At 41.9% G+C, this 20,247-nt stretch overlaps 1 protein-coding gene across 3 annotated transcripts in view; it reads left to right on the top strand.

Moving 5' to 3' along the window:
- Window positions 1–20,247, top strand: part of klf8 (Kruppel like factor 8) — an 85,869-nt gene that overhangs the window by 40,201 nt on the left and 25,421 nt on the right. For all 3 annotated transcript variants that reach the window (XM_082549933.1, XM_082549932.1, XM_082549934.1), the window contains one exon: window positions 7,699–8,019. In XM_082549933.1, the coding sequence (XP_082406059.1) occupies window positions 7,699–8,019 (321 nt within the window). The remainder of the gene's footprint in view (window positions 1–7,698; window positions 8,020–20,247) is intronic.

Raw genomic sequence — 20,247 nt, 5'->3', positions numbered from 1 at the left:
GCCCATGTGAACTGTAGCCTTGGTTTCTTGCTCTTACCTGACAGGAGGCGCGCCTGCTGTGGTCTTCTGCTACTGTGGCCCATTTATTTATACATTGTGCATTCAGAGATGCACTTCTGCATGCATTGGTTATAATCAGCTGTTATTTTAGTTGTTATTGCAGTCCTATCAGCTCAAAGCAGTCTCGACATTCTCGTCTGACCTCCGACATCACGTGGCATTGTCATCCAGAGTATTGCCGCGCACTGGACATTTTCTGTTTTTCAGTCCATTCTCTGTAAACCATAGAGATGATTGTGTGGGAAAATCCCAGCAGATCAGCAGTTTCTGAAACACCCAGACCAGCCCGTCTGCCACCAACATCCACGTCGCATTCAAAGTCACTTTTCTTCCCCATTTTAATTAGTTAATAGATAATATTAAAAAGCAATTGAACAGGCGTAGCCTAACTATAGACTGTGAATAAACCATTGAACATGGCAGAAATGACATCACTCACTGGTTCGCGACAACCTTTCTGAAGTCTGGAGTTTGTCCTTGTGGAGATCCAATTTTGTTTTTCTGGAGCCTGAAGTGACCATTTTTGAACGAGTGTCTGGTGTTTTAACATCAGGTAAAGCAGCTCGGCTAGCTAGCACGCTACATCTGTAGGCTATATGCATGCATGCCCCAGATGGCAAGAATTGTTTCTCAGTGCTAACATATAAATAGATTTTAGACTTAAAATCATATTTATGTGATAATGAATGAGTCACTAACACTCTAAAGGAAAACCTATACACACGTACACACTGTGTCAGCTAGCAGCTATAGCAGAGTCTGTTGGTCTGATCTTTAATCATGCATAACCTTGATTGAGTACAGTTTAAAAGGATGCCTCCAGTTAGGATTAATCCCCGATACAGGGTATATAAAGCTCGGGAAACGAGCTATGTGGTATATAGTTGGTGAGCACTACAGGCACCAGTTATCTTTAGTGTGTGGGACCAACTCTATTTTTGTAGTAACTCATGTTAGTCACTTTTGTGCCCTGCAGTTGTTTGCTTGAGAAATGACTCGTGTGATTATGCTGTTGTTCGGAAATCAGCTCTGTTTAAATGTGGGCCGGGTCACAGGAAGGCTCGCTGCAGTTTTCTCATCTACAACGTGTCACAGAGTCTGAGGAGAAAACACAATCTGCCTGTCTGTTTTTCAATCCTCTTGGTCCCTCTTCTACCCCCACCCTGACTTCCTGTGGTAGGATCAGAGGCTGACAGGGTCACACCCACCCCACCCCTTTTTTTTAAATTCCTGGAACTCCACAGTGGGACCCCTCCTCCGGTGGGGGAGGCATGCATGCATGCACGCACACACACACACAAAAAGGCATCTTGTCATTCCTCATTTATACACACACAACATGTGCATATCTCACTATCACTCCTTGTTAGTGCTGCTCTTCACACACACACACGCCTCGTGGCCCCCTCTGTGAGCTCCTTCCTCTTTTGCTGCCTCGTCTGGGAGCAGATGTGGATCAAGTCGGATTTGCGAAAAGATTCTCAGTGTTTGCTTCAGTCTATTCACAGTGATAAAGTAGGTGTGATTTCTAAGCTGAAGGATAAGAACTGAAGTTTAAATGCTTAAAAAATTGAATTATTTTGTCCCCCTGTAATTTACTCCTCACATGGTGCAGTCTGAACTGCTAGAGAGCTATGAACTCCGCCCAGCTGGAGCTCCAGATTGGGTTTAAAACAAACGGAAACGAATTATTTGCAAATCATGATTAATCCAGGTCTGGTTGCAGCACAGTACTTTTCCGATCCGATTTGTGCTTTTTACTCTTTAGGCATTAATTAACAAGTAATTAAGAATTGTGAAGGAAAAACCAGTCAGAAGAGCAAAATGCAAGGCTTTGTGCTTGTAGCATGATGTTCTGCAATGTATAACTTTCGTATTATTGTGTAAAACTCAATTTTTACATAGTGAGCGACATATCAAACCTGTTGTTTAATAGCATATTAAAACCCACCTGCAAGTATGAAGAATATTAAGTAGACAGTGAATCGCTGAGATGCCTTAAGAAAGAGGAGTGCAATTTCAATAATATGCTTGAGGTTTTCTACATTTGGAAGAAATGCTGCTGCAGTAAATCAAATGAACCTGTAACGCCAGGCCATGGGTGATGTGTTTGGTAAGTTTGACATACTTACATTATGAACAAAGTGTCATATTTATACCTCGTTTCTTGGCAACATTCACATTTTCCAAAGCAATCCAGTGAGCCGGATAGGTGGTTCTGGTCCCCCTAGGCCACCTGTTTCAAACCTCTACTGTATGTGAATAATGGACATAGTGATCACGACATCATCATTCAAGCTTCTAATTTTAACTCTTGTGTAACGTTGTCAGCTAATGCTAGCAGACAGTGTTAGCTCCAAAAGGTACCATCTCGCACATATAGTCAACGACAGGTCTAGTTCAGTGTCTTGGATAAACTAATGTGAGGAGAAGACATCTACCTGTCACTCAAGGTGGCCACGCCCCTAATAATGCTGAACTTCAGCCTTTTTTTTAAAAGAGGTGAAACAAATTTTATCTTTTGTAGTTGTCCTGAGGGGGAGTTTTATGCACAAGGCTGTAAGCATGTTTATTTCTGCTGGAAAGTTGGACGAGAGGAACTGCAGGCTCTGGAACATCCCAGGTAACATTACTTTTATGCCCCTGAGGTCGCTGCTGCTTCGTTTGGACTAAAATAAGCTGGCAACTCTAGATTGTTGTGAATAAACCTACTCAATCAGGTATGGTTTAATTTTTTTTTAAATTTGGTGCAACTGGCTGGTCAAAGTTGACTTTAATCGGACGTCCCAGGGTTCAAAAAATCTGAATCTACCCTCTGTGCTCTGATAGAAAACTTGCAAGCCAAGTAGCAGCTGCAGGTGTTTGTATTCAAGCCTTGGCATGCAATAAAGAGTTGGAATTGAGGTGTGTGTGACTTAAAGCTGCTTGTAGAGTTTTTCCTTTAAGATGTGGAGTCTGCATCCTTCAGCTCTTTCCAGTAGACCAAAACAACAATCTCCACCAAATCTGATTTAGCTGGATTGAAGTTTTTATACATTTTTAGTTGCCAAAGTTTTCCCCAAAATATGTTAAATGTTGTCCACAAATGTAATTTGGCAAATTAAATCAACCTTACAAATACATTTGTTTATGGTCTTTTCTGTTGAGCAAATTCACAAATGTTCTGATTTAATTGAGCAGAGTTTTTGTTATTTCTGTCGAACTGAAAGGACAAGTTTGCCTTGAATGGCTTTTGGAAACGTGCCCATTTACAGAAGAGAATAGATGATAATGAGGCCTCTTCAGAACAAAACACAGGACCAAACTGCTAACTAGTGAACTGAAAACAAAATAAAGGGTTAAAGCACAAGGTGTAAAGGAAGGCTTTGTGTGCTGGAACAGACTGTTGATGTCGCTGTTAGCGCTCTCTGTGCTTTTAAATAGGCTACATTGCTCCAGTTTTCACAGCGCATACTGTTAATTCATGAAATCTAAACTGCAGTTAAAATGTAAATGTGCTTACGAGTAGTTTATGAGTAGTGTGTGTAAATTTAAAGAAATTCTTAGAGTTTTGTCATTTACATAAGGTTAAAAAAATCAGGAAAACAACAACAACTGTTGAAATAAGTCAAAGTGTAAACTGTGATGTAACTGTGAAGCATCCTTGACTGTTTTCTGGTCTTGTTGGTGCACAAACCTCTTTCGTGGTCTCTGATGGATTTTCCTGTGTGATGTTTAAGGTCAAAAATGGTCTCTGAAGCTTAGAAAGGAAGCTTGTGGTCAAAAATACCACAGAGAAGTGCCTTGAGCAACTCCAGGCCCAATAAAGTAAACGCTGTTTCAAACTGTATGAGTGGGTGGAGTTTGGTGAAATTCAGGCTCTTGCTTTGTGGGGGGTTGCCAGTTGGGGGGAAGGTGAGGCATCAAGCTGCCTTTACCTTTGTTTAGAGACACAGAGGGGGCTCTGTCCCCTCACAATGGAACTGAGAGATCAGTGTGTGTCCTCTGTGTGCGTGTCTGTGTGGGAGGGGTTGTGCTTGCAGCCACACCCAGGCTGATTGGCCGAGGCCCCACCTCGCTGTGGAATCCGCTGGGGCTGGGTCACATGCCAGCCTGAAACACACCACCATGGCCTTAGAGTCTCTGTTTGCCCTCATAGGCTGAAAAAAAAAAAAACAGGAGAACATCAAGTGATGATGTAATTGTTACTGTCCTGTGTGGCAGAGCGCAAATGTGTCCGATTCTCAGCACACTTCAACAAGTTACGTGTCAGAAAAATATTTGAATTCTGAAGAATTCGGTGGCGTAATGCTTAAATTACCGACGCTCACTGCATTCGATAATGTAAAATATTTTCTCTGCTATGCTGACATAACGTATGATGGATTGTTTTAGGTTATGTGCTGGTGAGTGTGCTCTCCAGCGTTGTCATTAAGTCCTGCTGGCAGTTTAACTTGTTAATTATTTACCAGACTGAGAGAAACTTCTCCTCACTGTGAAAACAACCACAACAATGCTGTTAATACTTAATTATTTTGCTTAAATAATATATCAAACCTTTTATTTTGACATTTTTGCCCTGCTTCTTCTGATATTATTTCATATCTCTCCTGCTGCTACCAGCTGTTATCTTTTCTTATTTAGATTGGCTTCACTTGGCTTTACATAGACAGCTAACCCTGCGCTGTGCAGCACACAGCATTGCGTTTCCCATTAAACAGCTGGGCGTGCGGCAGGGTCGCCGCTGCAGACAGGAAGTCGAGAACTTGTTTATCTATTTCAGCATTTCTCGCACCGTGAGAATTTTACATAAAGAAGCGCAACTGGAATAATCTTGCTATCACTTCCCGTTTCTGTTCTTTTTAATGCGTGGGTTTTCAGTGTTTCGATGGTGGATTTTCACACTAGGAAAGCACACGCACGTCAAGCCTTTTTAGCTGGTGTTTTTAATACGTCTTTTGAAAGAATGCTGGTGGTTTCTGTTGATGATGTTTGTGTTAGCTATGGGACTTTTCTCAATGTCAGCTGTCTGTGCTGACTCTTGCTCAGATGTGAACAAAAAATATGAAAGAGAGGGGTTTGAATTTCACCCTGATATCGATTGGTTGTTTTCAGTCACCGGCTGGGTTTACATTAAGGTTAACCAGAAGTTGATGTGCTGATCTCACAAAGTCACATTCTGTTTAAAACCACAAAACTGTAAAACAAACTTCTCAAACGTCACCTTTAACCACATACCTGTCAGCATGAGCTGAACTCGAAGAGGAAGAAAAGGAAGTGCGGTAGATTGCTTGATGTACTTCTTTTACAACTTTCGTTTATATAAATATTTGGTCATGACCTGGTGGCTGTGTATTAATAGAAGGATAAAGACAGACACTGAAATATGCCAGTCACATTGTTAGGCACACCTTATTAGAACTGGGTTGGAGATTTTCCTTAGAGAATTTGATCCTTGTTGCTGCACAATCACGAGCTGCACATCCAGGATGTGAATCTCAGGCTCCACCACCTCCCAAAGGTGCCCTGTTGGCTTGAGATGTGTTACTGTAGAGGTCATTTGAGTGCATTGAACTCGGTGGTCAACAAACCAGTTTGAGCGATCTGAACTTTGTCACATCGTATGTTATCCCACTGGAAGCAGCCATCAGAAGATGGGTACGCTGGGTTATAGGCTGTGCCATTTAAGTGATGCCCAGTTGGTGCTAATGGGCCAAAATGTGCCTCACACCATTACACCACACCATCCTGAACCACTGATACAGTGCAGGTTGGATTTATACTTTCATTTTGCAGCAGAAATGTAAACTCATCATCATTTTTACGATGTCCAGTTTTGGTGAGCCTCAGTTTCCTGGTCTTAGTTGACAGGAGCGGAATCTGGTGTGGTCTTCCGCTGCTTCAGAGATGCTCTTCTGCATACCTTGGTTGTAATGGTTGTTACTTAAGTTATTGTTGCCTTCTTAGGGGCTTGAAGGAGTCTGGCCATTCTCCTCTGACCTCTGACAACAACTAGGCATTTTTAACCCTGAGATTTGCCTCTTGCAGGATGTATTTTTGAGAATTATAGGCACACCTAATAAAGTTACAGATAAATGTGCATTAGTTTAAATTTCCTGCATCCTAAACTTTGACATTTTGAAGAATATATATAGAGTTAAACAAGGAATATGACATTTATGGTGCCTTAGATGAACTAATTAATTAACTGTTTAAAAATGTTCTTATTTTTAAAGTCAGAAATTATGTCTTAAACCCTTTTCTAATGTGGTAAATGCTGTTTTATATGTAATTGTATTTTTTTCCCCTTCATATTATGTTACACTGTCTTGACTACTAGACTCAACGCAGTTGGTTCTTGCTGTTATATTATTTTAGTTTCACTGGCTGCCCAAACCTACTGAAACCTGTTTAAAATGACTGTAAACATATTGTAGGTATAACTGACCTCAGCTCGCTTTGACTTATTCTTATCTGGCTCGTGATGGACAGGAGGGGGAAAAAAGTTCTTGTTTTACTGTTTTTGTTTCACTGTCCTTTATGTACAGTCATCATATCAAAAGTAAGACACATTTCAAAATATGACTGTCTCTAAACCTCTTAAAAAATGTAGGTCAAATTATGCTGGATTCCACATCTGTGGACATTTTTGGTACTGCTTGCCAAACTATTTGCAAGTTGGTGGAGAGTTTTATCTGTAGGGACTTGCATAATTCTTAGATAGAGCTCAGAAACTGTCTAAGAAAGGGAAAAAGGGGAGAAAATTGAGACCAAAAAGAAGAGAAAGGGGTGTGTACATTTCTAAAAGTGTGTGTGTGTGTGTGTGTGTGTGTGTGTGTGTGTGAGTCCCTCTGCCTTGGCACTCTTCAGCTCGCTCTCTCTCTCTTTCTCTCAGTGTGTGTGTTTGTCTCTCGCTCAGCTTCCAGAAAAGGGTGTGTCTGCCTGCCTGCCGCTGAAAGGGAGGGAGGGGTCAGTTCACGGCTACTCCTCCCTGCTCTCGCTGTTATTTCTCTTTCGTTCTCATTCCCTCACTGGCAGCCTGAGGATTAGGCCTTTGTCTCTCTGCCTCCTCTGTCTCTGTCTTTGCCTTTAATTTTCCATCTCTTTCAGACAGAGTGTGAGTTTGTGTGTGTGTGTGTTTTTGTGTTTTTACCCCCTCTTCTGGCAGATTTTTTTGAGAGGAGGTTATCTTTAGCAGGCTTTCAGAGTAGAGGTAATGCTTGTAGTCATGACCTTTTCCCTCCAAACTCTACTAACCCATTTCCTGTCTTACTTCCTGTCCTACCTGGCACTTTTCTCCTCTTCATTCTTTCTCTTATGCTCTCTTGTTTTCTGCTTTCTTGCTTACTGCTTTTTCTCCTCCTGCCCACTTTACTCCTCATACCTTCCTCATACCCTTTAACACAACCCCCTCTCCCTTCACCCCCTCTCCCTGGCCAGGAAGTTTGGACTTTTTTTTCTTACCTTCTTCTCACCCCTCCTCCTCCTCTCTTGTTCTTCTCAATTTCTCCCCACCCCCATTTCATCCCCTTAACGACTCCCTTATCACCTCTTCTCCCCCCTTTCCTGTCTTTGCCGACCTTCTGTACTCCTCTTTTTGTGACCAAACTCACCTTCCTCCTTTTAATGCCATCTATTGTACTTCTTCTTCTTACTCAGTGTCAGTCAACTCCAAAGCAGAAGAAGAGTGCGGTCAGTGCCCGGAAGAGGCTGAGGAGCCCGGCCAAGCAGAGCTCCTTGACCCAGCAAGAACCGCCACCTTCTTCATCACCTCTGCCGCCCACAGTCCAGGAAGAGGAGGAGAAGAAAGAAGAGCCCGCGACCAGGCCACGGCCAACGCAGGGAGAAGAGGAGGAGCTGAAGGAAGTGGCGACACAGTCTGTGAGGGTGAAAGAGGAAGAAAAGAAAGCAGAGGAGGAGGGCGAGAAAGACATGCCCTCTGTACAGATCAAACCAGAGCCAGAGGAGATGGAGTGCACGGTGAGGAGGGGGAGACGGGGGGTTCGGTGGAAGCGATTGGTTGATTGATTGGAGGGGAATGGGGTTAAAGAGGCAGAACGCTAGATGTGTGGCTAGATGGATGGAGGTGAGGAAAATGGGCGTGTGCAGGTGGGGCTGGGAGTCGGTTCTGCGATGATCAAATGTGTTTGATTATGTCGATTTCACAATGAAAACACACACACACACACTGCGGTCAAATCACACAGACAGCAAAGGTTACTTCAGTTACTTACCTGGCTTAAAAAGAAAGCTTTAAATCATGTCACGCGTAATGAACAGAGTATCAGTTTGTGCAATATTGACACAAACTTCTCAAATACCGCCTTAAAAAATGTATCAAAATTCACGTTTTCCCAATACTCGAGAATCGGCAGCAGACAAGGAAGCAATATGCATACCAGAGCAATCAGCTGGATCTCTCAGATGTCAGCTTCCCTCCTGAGTATTACAAAGTGATTACAAAGAATTTGAGAAGCAGGCAGATAACATGACTAGGCACTTTTTTACTCTATTTAATTACATATCCTTCCACTTATGCAGATTACGTTAGGTCAGATCCTTCTTGTGATCCGGTGCCCTCTCGCTGGTCTAGGCTGTAAAGTGGAAAATGAACCTACTGGTGCTCCCTCAGAGATCCACCTAAACCAGCGCTGCTCAGCTCTTCTGTCTGTGCATCATGATTGGCGGTTTAGCAGCTTGATGGCGCTATTTTAATTCAGTACAGCGTTCAACAGATTTTGAGGTTTGCAACTTTTACTGGTTTTTTGACTGGTTTATCAGAGATTGCATCTTATTTTGATAGTTTTGCACATGCTTCCTGTCTGTAACAGTGATCCCTGTTTTAATTGCAAAATGTGACACCGTGACGTCATTTAAGTATCAGAACAAAGTGAGCCGATAATCACAGGTCATGCTGTTTAGGAGGGAAACATTCCCCCCCCCCCCCCCCCCCCCCCCCCCGGGCGACATCAATCACAGTTAACCATTCCCTGTTCCCTGTGCGGTGTGTGCACGTACCAATTTTACCTGTGCCACTGTTATTACAGTGATGCTGGCTCACTTTCAGTTTTCAAAGAAAGGAGTTTATATAATTTTTCTGTTTCCTTGTTTGTTTCTCTAGAAAGAAGAGACACATTTGTTTTTCTGGATTTTTGGTTTTGGTTTTTTTAATCTAATTTATGGTTGAGTTTTAGTAGAACTGCAAATCAAGACCTGATCTGACATAAACTGGCAATCATTGTGTCTTCATTAGAGCAAAAAGGACACAGTTATCCTTCTGCACTGGATTCCCTGGGATATTTCCTGGTAGTGGTTTCTGTCTGTCAGGCCTGACAATAATCGTCTTGATTAGGATTCGTGGATGCAAAAACATTGTGTCTATAATAAAGTCCGTGCTGGCGGGAATTTCGATTTTCCTCTGCGCATTATACCGCATACGCCTTGTATTATACCGCATACAAGGCACGAGCACGGATTTTTGAAATAACTGTAAATTTACTTTAGGGTTAATTTATGTTATTTCAAGCTTGATATTATGATAATGTAGCTGTTGGCTGGTGCATCAGCTTCACAAATCCAGAAAAACGTCCTTTTCATTTATATGCGTTCACCTGAGCAAATAGATTGTGTACAGGTTGTGCAGTTTAGCAGGAATGTGTGCTCTTTGTGATTGAAAACTTGCACCTGTTTGCCTGTGACAGCAGGCTGTTAGGCTACGTCCACACGTACACGGGTATTTTTGAAAACTGAGATTTTCCGTTTTCGTTTTAAAAAATAATCCCGTCCACATGTAAACGCAGAAATGAAGGAAAACGCTGCTAGGAACATGCCAAAGCAACAGGTGGCGATATATTCCTAACCGTGTAGAAATGTTGGCCAATCAGAAGTCTAGAAGCCTCGGTGGGAAATAGTAAACAAAGCTGGGGCATAGAAGCAGAACCGAGTCGTATGTGTGGAGGGACAGTAACTGTGTGTATATGTAAGCATTTAAACACTGCAGAGAGTAGAATTAACAGTAACAGTATTGTAGAAATGTAGAATAGGGTGAACACGTTTGCCCAAACCTTATTTAAAAAGAGATCATGTTGCGATTGGATCATGCCAGCTGTCACCCACACATCCTAGCCATTGAGTCAACAGTTCAGCAGTCATTGCTGCATTATTTAAGAAGAAAACTATGAGCACCTGTGTGTGTGTTTGATTTTTATCTCTGTGTCAGACCTGTACCTCTTTTATGAACTCATCTCTTTTCATTTTGTTATTATTGCTACTATTTTGTTTTAAAATGGGAGTAAACTGCCTGTTTTGTGCTTTTTGACAAAAAATTAGTAATTGTTTCACATGTTTCAAACAAGCTTTGTCAAAAACAGCAGGGTTTGAGTTAAAGCAGCATTACATCAGAGTCAGAATAAGCTTTATTGGATTCTGATCAAGGAATTGGGTTCTTTTGGGTTTTTTCTGTGCTCTCAATGTACTTAACAGATACACACACGGACAATAACAGCATGTATAGTGTATTTATAGGTGCAATGATGCAGTAGTGCACAGTGCTAAGCGTTTCACAGCATGACGTCTGTTCAGTTTCTCAGGCTACGTCCACACTAGCCCGGATAGATTTGAAAACTGCGTTTTCGTCTGGAAACGCTCCGCGTCCACACTAGCGTTTTCAGTCGTTTTCACAGAGTTGCGCGTCCACATTGAAACGGCCCAAAATGCTTATGTTCCAGTCCTGCGCATGCGCAAAAGCGAGTGGGAATTAAAGAATTTTAAGAAAAGCTATCTGGAGCATGTACAAACTGATAATAATCTTTTTTAGAGCTGTCAAAATTGAGAGAAATCAAAACAACTGCTGTATAATGGCCTCCGCTATCTTTTTTTAATTTTTCATGTGACTGCATCACATGACTAAAATGCATCATCGTTTCAAACGCATCGTTTTCCTTGAGGAAAATGCCGTCTCAGTGTGGACGGGAAGCCAAAACGGAGAAAGCCTCAGTTATCCAGCGCTGAGTTGAAAGGAGCTGGACTTCCTTTAAGGGTCATGAAGACAAAGAATCCGTCCCTTGACTGGTAGTAAGCTTAACGACTCACAGACCATCGGGGTGGGTCAACAACTCTCAGGACTACATCCACAGCCTGAACCCCCACTAGGAGTTAAATACCTGGTGCTCCCCCCATCACCTTTTAGAACTGAAAAAGCACCGCAGATGTGAGATAGGAAACATTTCCTTAATCTAAGAAGTCCAGCTGCCTTCAGTTGAAGCACTTAAGACTTCACTGCGTGACGGGATGAGTTGACGATATAGAGGCGAAGGGAATGAGGGACGTGTAAGAGAACAAATTTGATGCAGGAGTGAGCAGATAGATGTTTGCGGGATGGGTGAGGTTGAACTGAGCAAGCGTGGTGGTTAATTTTAGGAAGTATGAGGAGGAGGAAGAGTTTGGTATAGTTGTGAGGTTGTTTTAGTTTTCATGAAATACTAGATGATATCTCGATGCAGTGTTCAGCTATGGTGGTGACCGAGGTGTGGCCTTTCATGTTCTACTACTCTGAAGTCTGGTTGAGGTGCAGCTGAAGGGCGTGTGCGTGGTTGGTGCATTGTTGTGTAGCGCAGCGGTCTCCAACCTTTTTTGCGCCACGGACCGGTTTTTGCCCAACAGTATTTTCACAGACCGGCCTTTAAGGTGTCGCGGATAAATACAACAACATAAAACTAGTACCGGTACTGAAAAAAAGAAAATTTATTCATAACACACGTGAAAAGACCCAGGAAAACCGAGTAAACGATAACAAAATAACGCTGAAAACCGATAAAAACCCTGAAAACTACACATTTCACACGTGAGCCTCAACTCTCGCGGCCCGGTGCCAAACGACTCACGGACCGGTACCGGTCCGAGGCCCGGGGGTTGGGGACCTCTGGTGTAGCGTATCCCTGTGCATGACCTCCACGGTCAGACAAAAATTGCCAAGTGGGTCCGATGGCGGAATTTACGTCCCTATCGGGGTTACAGAAAACTAAAAACTGCCAAAAACTGTAAAGAAAAATTGGTTATTTTTGAGATTTCAGATTAAGATTTGACAAATGGTGGTCGACTCCACTTCCAGGCCAGTGGAAGTGGAGCCTCTCGGGGGAGAAACACGGCTTCTCGCAAAGGTTACAGTGAAGCTTTCCGCTTGGCTGACGTGATGGTGGAAGATTAGGCATGGTCTGACATTAGTGGGTAAAGTTTAATGGATGGGTAGAGTTGTAGGAAGTCATTAAACACACTTTGTAAACAAACATTTATTTGCTCTCATGTGGAAAAAGTCTGTTAAGGTTGTTAAGGTTTTGCACTTCAAGCAGCAAATTTCACCTTTTTTAATCCCGAGTGGCTTTTCAGGGAGCGCATCAGCAGAATGAGCTCCGTGAAATGAATAGTGAGGAGGTCAGAGGTCGCAGCCAAGCCAAGTTTTACATGACAAGAGCCTGTGGGATACATACTGACGAAAGTCCTGCTGGAGTTACCCGTGAATTCCCCAGCGGATTTCATTCTCAGGATCAGACTATTTATGGCTGAGCATTTACTAATAAATTAAGCAGCATATATCTGCATCTTCTGTCCTTCTGATTGATGCAGAGGAGTTTGTCTTTTTCTGGTCTTTGCTCAGAAATACACACCAATAGAGATTTTCCCATAGACTGGGAACCAAGAAACTGAGCTGCATTTTGTGCATTTTGTCACATCTTAACTCGTCTCTGTCTTTTTAATATTATTTTAGGCTCATCTAAGTATTTACAGCTTACAGTTGTTCAGGATGGATGGGTGGATACTTTATTCATCCCCTGGAGGAAATTCACAAATTCCAGCAGTATCCACAAACATTTTAGACATAAAATAAATACTAATAAATATTGTAAACATTGTAAAGATTATGAAAATTAGGATTCTGAAAGTAAACAAATCAAAGTTATTTTATGGCATTTCCTTTCAAGAAAAGATTTTATATCGTCCGGGCTTCTAAAAAAGGATTGCAGCGTATGTCGATATATTTTTAAGCTTCTCATAGTTTCACAGCTCATTTGACATGTTATGACTGGTCGAGCTCACTCATAGGAAATAGTCATGTAAAAGAAAACACTCTTAACTTAAGTTCAGCAAGTCAGAATTTTATTGAATAAAAAAAAAACACTGATAAGGCACTTATGCCACTTATTCTTATCTTTTTAATCCTTCGATAAAGCTTTAGGAGTATTTTGCTCATTGTTTGTTCTTCAAATGTTGCACTCTGTTCCCTCGCTCTCCTCGTGGCTATTAGTAGTTGGTGCGCTGGCTAGTTAGTTTGTCATCCTCATTATGGATGCAGTGATTATTGGTGGCTTCACTGCTGTGTGCCAATTAAATATAATTACAAGCCGATAAATACATGGGAGCGTTTTTGTGTCGCCCTGGCCGGGCTCACAGGTTTTGCAGTGCAAACGAGTTGCTACACCTTTTGACATTTCAAGCTTTACTGTTAAGCTGATAGGTAGGTCGATACACCCTGTTATAAACAGACAGGGAAGGCTGTACAGTAAAGGGTGTGAACAGTAATGATAAGGTGAGACTTGCTGGAGTCGCTCGCACAGTATAGCAGCCATTACCAAAGCGAACTTATAGCAGAAGGAGTGAAAGGTGTTTGTCAGCGGGAAGGGTGAGGCGTTGAAGAGAAGAAGCTGTTGGAAATGTGGACAGAAAAGCAGAAGGAGGGGAAAGAGATTGTCAGAGAGGAGACAGATGAGGGAAGTGCACAGATGGGTGAGAGAGAGGAGTGAAGGTAGAGAGGTTTGAAAGGGTGTGGACAGTCAGATAAGGACAGGCTGTGCTGCAGGATTATGACTGCCATCCATTTCACCCTCCTCTGTGTTCAATACTTTTTTTGTTATTTATGAAGCTGAAACGCAGGGAGATGCAGAGTCAGGCTAGCTTCTCTCTGGGTTTTCAATACGGGAAAGATAACAGAGAGAAACCGCAGGGCAAGTGGATTGTGTTGGTCTGAAAAACGGGGAGGTGCATGAACAGTTAAGAATCGCTGTATTGTCCAAAAGTACTGACATTTAAACAGCATTGTAGTGCGCGTGCTAGATAAATGTAGAATTAATCAGACAAATGAGAGAGCCGGGCACCGTTCATGGTAATGCATTTCTGTGCTTCCATTACCTTCATCCGCTGGGACAGCAGAGAAACCACTTGAACTATTTCTAATTCATTAGAAATTAACATTTTTGCTAACATACTACACATTTGCAAAGCGATCAGCCCCAGATGGCCGCCTCTCTCTGAGCCTTGTTCGTCCAGGGATTTTCTTCCTGTTAAAAGGGAGTTTTTCCTTGCCACTGTCGCCACGTGCTCGCTCATAGAGGGCTGTCTGATTCTTGGGGTTTTCTCTGTATTATTGTAGAATCGACTGTAGAAGCGACTGCTGTTGTGACTTGGTGCTATGTAAAGGAAATTGACTAATATTTAATTCAGTTTAGTTTTCAATTACATCTTGCACAAAAAATAATTTCAAGGAGAGATGCCTGCGATTTTAAATGCTTATATTTTGAGCTACCACCATTTGTCAAATCTTAATCTCAAAAATAACTAATTTTTCTTTACAGTTTTTGGCTATTTGGCAAACTGGTCATATTTGTAATTCCAGAGATCCACAAAATTACGCATAATCATTGTCGTTATTGATTAAAATAACCCTTGATGTGCTGAGCCGTTTTTGAGGCGAGGCATCACGTGCTTTATGTTTGCACTCCAGCTATATAGCACAAGCATAGATTTGCATTTATGACGGTATGTGGGAAAGGCAGGACGGGCTGTGTCTGTTAGCAGCGAGTGTTTTGGAGCAGAGATAAATAAAAGAGGGAAATTTCATGCCGGCCAGGAAACAGTCTGTTTTTCATTCTCAGCTGATACCCGTGTACTGTAGTGTCTTCTAGGTTTTAGAAAAGTCATGAGAATGTGTCTCTACGATTGAATTTTAAAGACAGAATTTAGCTAGGTGACATAATTAGGTTGAGTTAATTTACCAAAATAAGCCTTTTCCAGTCTGTTTGAGGGGCTTCATGCTGTCGCCACCCTCACCCTCAAGTGTGGCTAACTCCACTGAAGTCTAGCAACACTTTACATGTATATTCTCTGTGCCATTGTCAGTTAGAACAGCGTGTCTTTGTGTTTATATGTATGAGGGCTAAAATTCTGCAGGGTGTGAGAGAGACCTTCACACAGAGCCTCAGAGAGTATTGTCTTTACTGTAGTGGGAACAGCCACAGAGTAGGTGAGATAAAATGTCGTTATTCACATGTTGTTGCAAGTGAAAAAGATACACTTGGTTAGTGGATGTGTCACAGTCATAATGTTCCCAGTTTGGTTACACTGCAGTTCCACTTGGCATGGTTTTAAGGGTTTATGGGTAGGTTTGGGGATATGCTGGTTATGGTTGAGGTTTGGCTAAGAATCCAAGAAATGAATGTCAAAAGTAGCCCGTGCTTTAGTGTGTGTGTGGATAAAAACAATGTAGCAGAGGAGTAACACAAAAAGTATTGTTTGTAATAGCGTAGTGAACTTGTGCTTGGCCTTACATATATGCTTGAAATTACATGTACTTGAATAACAAGGACTAATTGTGTTTCCCATCATCACATTGAATGACCTCTCTTGACAATTTGCAAAGCTGTGATATTAACTGGATTTCCTTTTTACTGAAATAGTTAGCAATGTTTTTTCCCTTCTCTTTAAATTTCCTAAATCCTGCCTTAGGAAGGATCATTTTAATCTCTGTTTTGTCACACAGTTACACAGATATACCCGGTTTATTTATCTGTAGCTTCTTTGTTTATTTTTGGCGTTTCTGATGCGTGTCTGATTAAGTAAGCGGACATAACTTTGCCAAGAATTTAACCAGAGGACAACTGTGCAGTCAACACTGTTCTGAAAACATGACCAGCCTGCATTTCTAAGCACATTGTTACATCTCTCCTCACCAGTTTTTTAGAAGCTACACTGAAAAACCAGTTACATGTCTACGATGTCTGGGTTTTTAGTTCATCTCAGTTACTGACGTAGTAAAATCCTTCTGTTTATTTCCATTTATAGCTTTCACAAGATCAGTTTATGATGTTATAGTTGTGCATTTATCTCCTTAACAGAAATGAGTTTGTCCCGCCCTGCAAATGAGTTTGGAGCTCCTCAAGGCTCCGTACTTGGGCCTTTTTATATGTGTAGTTCATATGCACGGACGCAATTAAATAATCATAAAAACCTATTAAAACTTAGTTTATGTTAATACATATATGTACATTATAGTAAAATGTGCTAGCAGAACAGTGTGAGTCTGGAGGATTTGAGTGCAGAATGGCGCGTTCTTTGCTTGAAGAGCAAAGGCAACTTTAAATGTTTATTAGCAATGCCAGGATCATATTTTGGTGCTTGCCTCAGCTGATTATTTTTTGGCTAAATACCAGAACCAATTGCAGGAAAATTTTCAGAAAGTGTAACATCAAGGCGAACCCGATAGACTGATTTATTTACTTTTAAGGAAACATCTTGTATTTCAGAGCTTAATTACGTTCACATGTGAGGCCTGGGAGAAGGAGTGTGTATATGTGTGCATTGTTGTGGTGTGGTTTGGGTTAGTGAAGGGTGGGGGCTGGGTGGAGTAGTATTGCGCAAGACATCATTAAGCAGAGAGTGTGTGTGTGTGAGTGTGTGCTGGCCACACCTCTGTGGCTGTCTCCAACAGAGGGGAGTGGACTTTCCTGTCCAAAGATAAAGTCTCCAGGAAGCAGATCCTCCTGCTATAAAACTCCACTGGGAGCCTAAAACATTAATGCTACATGCCTCATATTTACTCAAGTTAAGACTGTTATTATTATTATTATTATCGTTATTGTACCCTTTGTTCTAACTCATTTGTGCTGCAAACAGTAACCCTGTCAAGATGATTATTTGCTAACCCTTTGTTTGAACAGGATGCATTTTTTTCCCTCCAAATACTAATTCAGTCTGGACTCTGAATGATGATTGTTATATGTTGTAGATTGTTATATGTTTGTCTCAACAAGACAACACAAATCCTAGTGAGTGAAGGCATGAAATCAAGGGGAAAATGTGAATATAGGAGTACGAGCAGTAGCAATGGAGGACTTTGACAAGTTATATCTAAACAAGCTGTCAGATGCAACAAATTATTCATCAGAAACAGATGACAATCTTTATTTGAACCTCAGGAAATATGAAATATTATGGTCTGTGGATCATACTGCGCTTTTTGCTGCTTGACTGCTTGTATGTGAGACCAGCACATAAAGTGGTTACTCAGACAGAAATAAGAAATGTCAGGTCCACTCTAGAAGACGTGCAAAGCAAACTTTATTTACCATAAGACTGTATTAAAGTTGTATGGTTCTAGCCCAGAGTTTTAAAAATAAGACAACTTGTTGTGATAGAGCTGCAACTAAGGACTGTGTTTATTCAGTTTTTATTATTCGGATTATTATCTATTAGAATTATTTCATCTATAGAATTCCAGAAAATAGTAAAAACAACTTTTAAAGCCTATTTAACAGATTTCAGTGGTGAACGACCTTTCAGACGTGTGCAGATGTCTGCTTCAGAGATAAAACTTGCTGTTTGTTTAGGATTTTGACAAATTAAATGAGCTGATTGGTTACTGTTTCCAAAGTATTTAACTTGTTGACATGTTACACCTGCCTGCATTGTTTACATATTTGCCAGCTTGTATTCTTATCTGTTTATGGTCAAATTTCTCTTTTCCTCACTATGATAATTTAAACATTTAAAGTTTTATACAAAGAAGATGGATGATCCTTTAAAAAACCATAGCAGTTCACAGATACAGCTCTGCTAAATTTATTTAGAACCTGGCTTGCTGAGGTGGGATGTTATTTTCATCAGTTACCCAGAACATTATGACATGACGTTGGTAACTTGGCTGCATGTATGTGCACGGATGTCTCAGCAGCTAAGCTTATTTAATGAGTTAGTAGTGCAGGAAACCAACAGAGGAAATACGAAGGTTATACGTGTTTCACTGAGTCATGCTACTTTTAACAGCATATACTGAGAAAAACGATTAAAACGAGCGTTTGTGGGATGTTTTAATGCTTTAAAAAAGCATATTTTCCTCTGCTAACAGGAACATCGGGTCCAAGGTCAAAATAGACATCAAAAGGTCAAATGGAGGTGATGTGAGATGTGAAATTTTACACTTGCTTCAACTCGTACTAGCCAAATTCCATCAGAAGTGGATGGAAAGTTGGGGAAGAGACTCCACTACTAGCCCTTTTTTTTCTCTTTTACTCAACTGAGAAACTTTGAGGATTATCCAAAGGATTCTTCACGTCAGTCTAGTTTTTATGCTTGTTCTCTCTGTTGTTTCTTCCATCATGCAAACTTCAACAGTTTGTAGTTAGAAGATTCCAAAGCAGGAGAAAACAATGAATAGTTTTTGGCAATCAGTCAGGAATAAATGTAATCTAATGACAACCTGAAGATGCCCACTGTATAATCAGCAGTGGGTGAGGGCTCGGCATGGTGCTGCGTTGGTAGTCCGTAGGTGGTACGCAGAGCTTTCCAGAACCACGTCTGCATAGCTGTATACAGTCAGTGTCAGAAATATGCGTATGAATATGCGGGCTACACTTGTTCTTGTAAGTGCTGTTTTTCATCACAGTGAGGTAGAAGCGGGGTTAAATTTACTTTGAAAATCTCCTCTGTGGCCTTTGCTTCCGCATCTCATTTTGTGCTATTTTTTTCCCTTCCTCTTTGTTGATCTTCCCTTTTCTGTTGAAGCCGCCTTGTTAACCTATCAGGATAAGACCTAGATATGGCGTAATCGCTGCAGAGCCACCCGCCTCTGGCTTTTGAGAGTTTGTGAAGCCTCTGTGTTGGTTAAATTCCCACAATCCCCCTCTCTGCGTGGCCAAAGTGCTACGCAAATGGAAACCACTGCGGGTTCATAAATCCTGCGTTACTCAAAAGCAACTTGGCAGTAAATTTTCAGAAGAGATGAGGAGACAGTGAAATGTTGGGGGCAAGAGGAGTGAACAGCAAGATGATTAAACAATATGGCGAGCTCATATGAGTTAACTAGTGTTTGTCAGAGTGACAGAATGGGTCAAAGTTCATTCAGCGGCCTAGATTTAGCTTTCCAGTGAAAGTTTTCTTTTAGTTGCTGTTCCTGTTTTTCGTTTTTTCCCCAGAACAAACACAAACACACACACACACACACACACACACACACACACACACACACACACACACACACACACACACACACACAATCGCGCACTTTTATCTCCCCTCATCTCTCTTTTTCTTTTCCCGCCATTCTTCTTCTTCTGCTTTCTCTTTCAGTCTCCTGACCCAAGCTCTTCTTCTCTCCCTTTCCCTCCCTCTCCTCCCTTTCTCACTCTCTCATCCTAATAGGATATGTCGAGGGAGGCACTGCTTCCGCTCACCCCGTCGCCATGGCAACCACGGCTCTGGCGGGAGTTGCCGAAAAGACTGTGCAGCCTGACCCCCCCGCCATCACCACCACCAATCCTCACTCCTTCTCCTCCTCTTTTCTCCTCCACCTTTCCAACCAGTGCTTCTCTCTCCATCTTTCCCCTGCCCCCTCCTCAATCTCTCTCTTTTTCTAAATCACCACTTATGCCAAAGGGGAGCACGCATGCACGCACACACACACACACACGCGCAAACACACACTGAATACCTGCCAGCACAGCACAGTGAATAGCCCTGTAATCGCTCTCTCTCTCACACGCACGCACACACAGACACACAAACAAACAATGAGGCCCTCTGTGCATGCGTGTGTGTCACACTGATGTATTCACATAAACAAGTCAGTTGTCCTCCAGCAAACAGGAGCACTCATGCACAAAGAGACCACATCACACACACATACACACAGACACGCACACACTTTCTATTACTCCCTGTGCGTTTGTGTGTGTGAGAGCAAGAGACATGAGAGGTTAGAGAGGCCGATTTACTGTGCTTTTGCCAGCAGGGCTTTGGTAGCATGAGTTAGTTAGCAATCATTGTGTGTGTGTGTGTGTGTGTGTGTGCGCGTGCGTGCGTGCGTGTGCGCATCTATGTTGGAGCATTCAGTCCATTCAAAGGGCAGCACATTCAAAATTTGGGATGCAGAGAGAGAGAGAAACA

This window comes from Aulonocara stuartgranti, assembly GCF_965226115.1.
Source record: "Aulonocara stuartgranti genome assembly, chromosome: 10".
NCBI classification, from domain to species: Eukaryota; Metazoa; Chordata; class Actinopteri; order Cichliformes; family Cichlidae; genus Aulonocara; species Aulonocara stuartgranti.
This window is presented reverse-complemented; position numbering and strand designations above follow the sequence as displayed.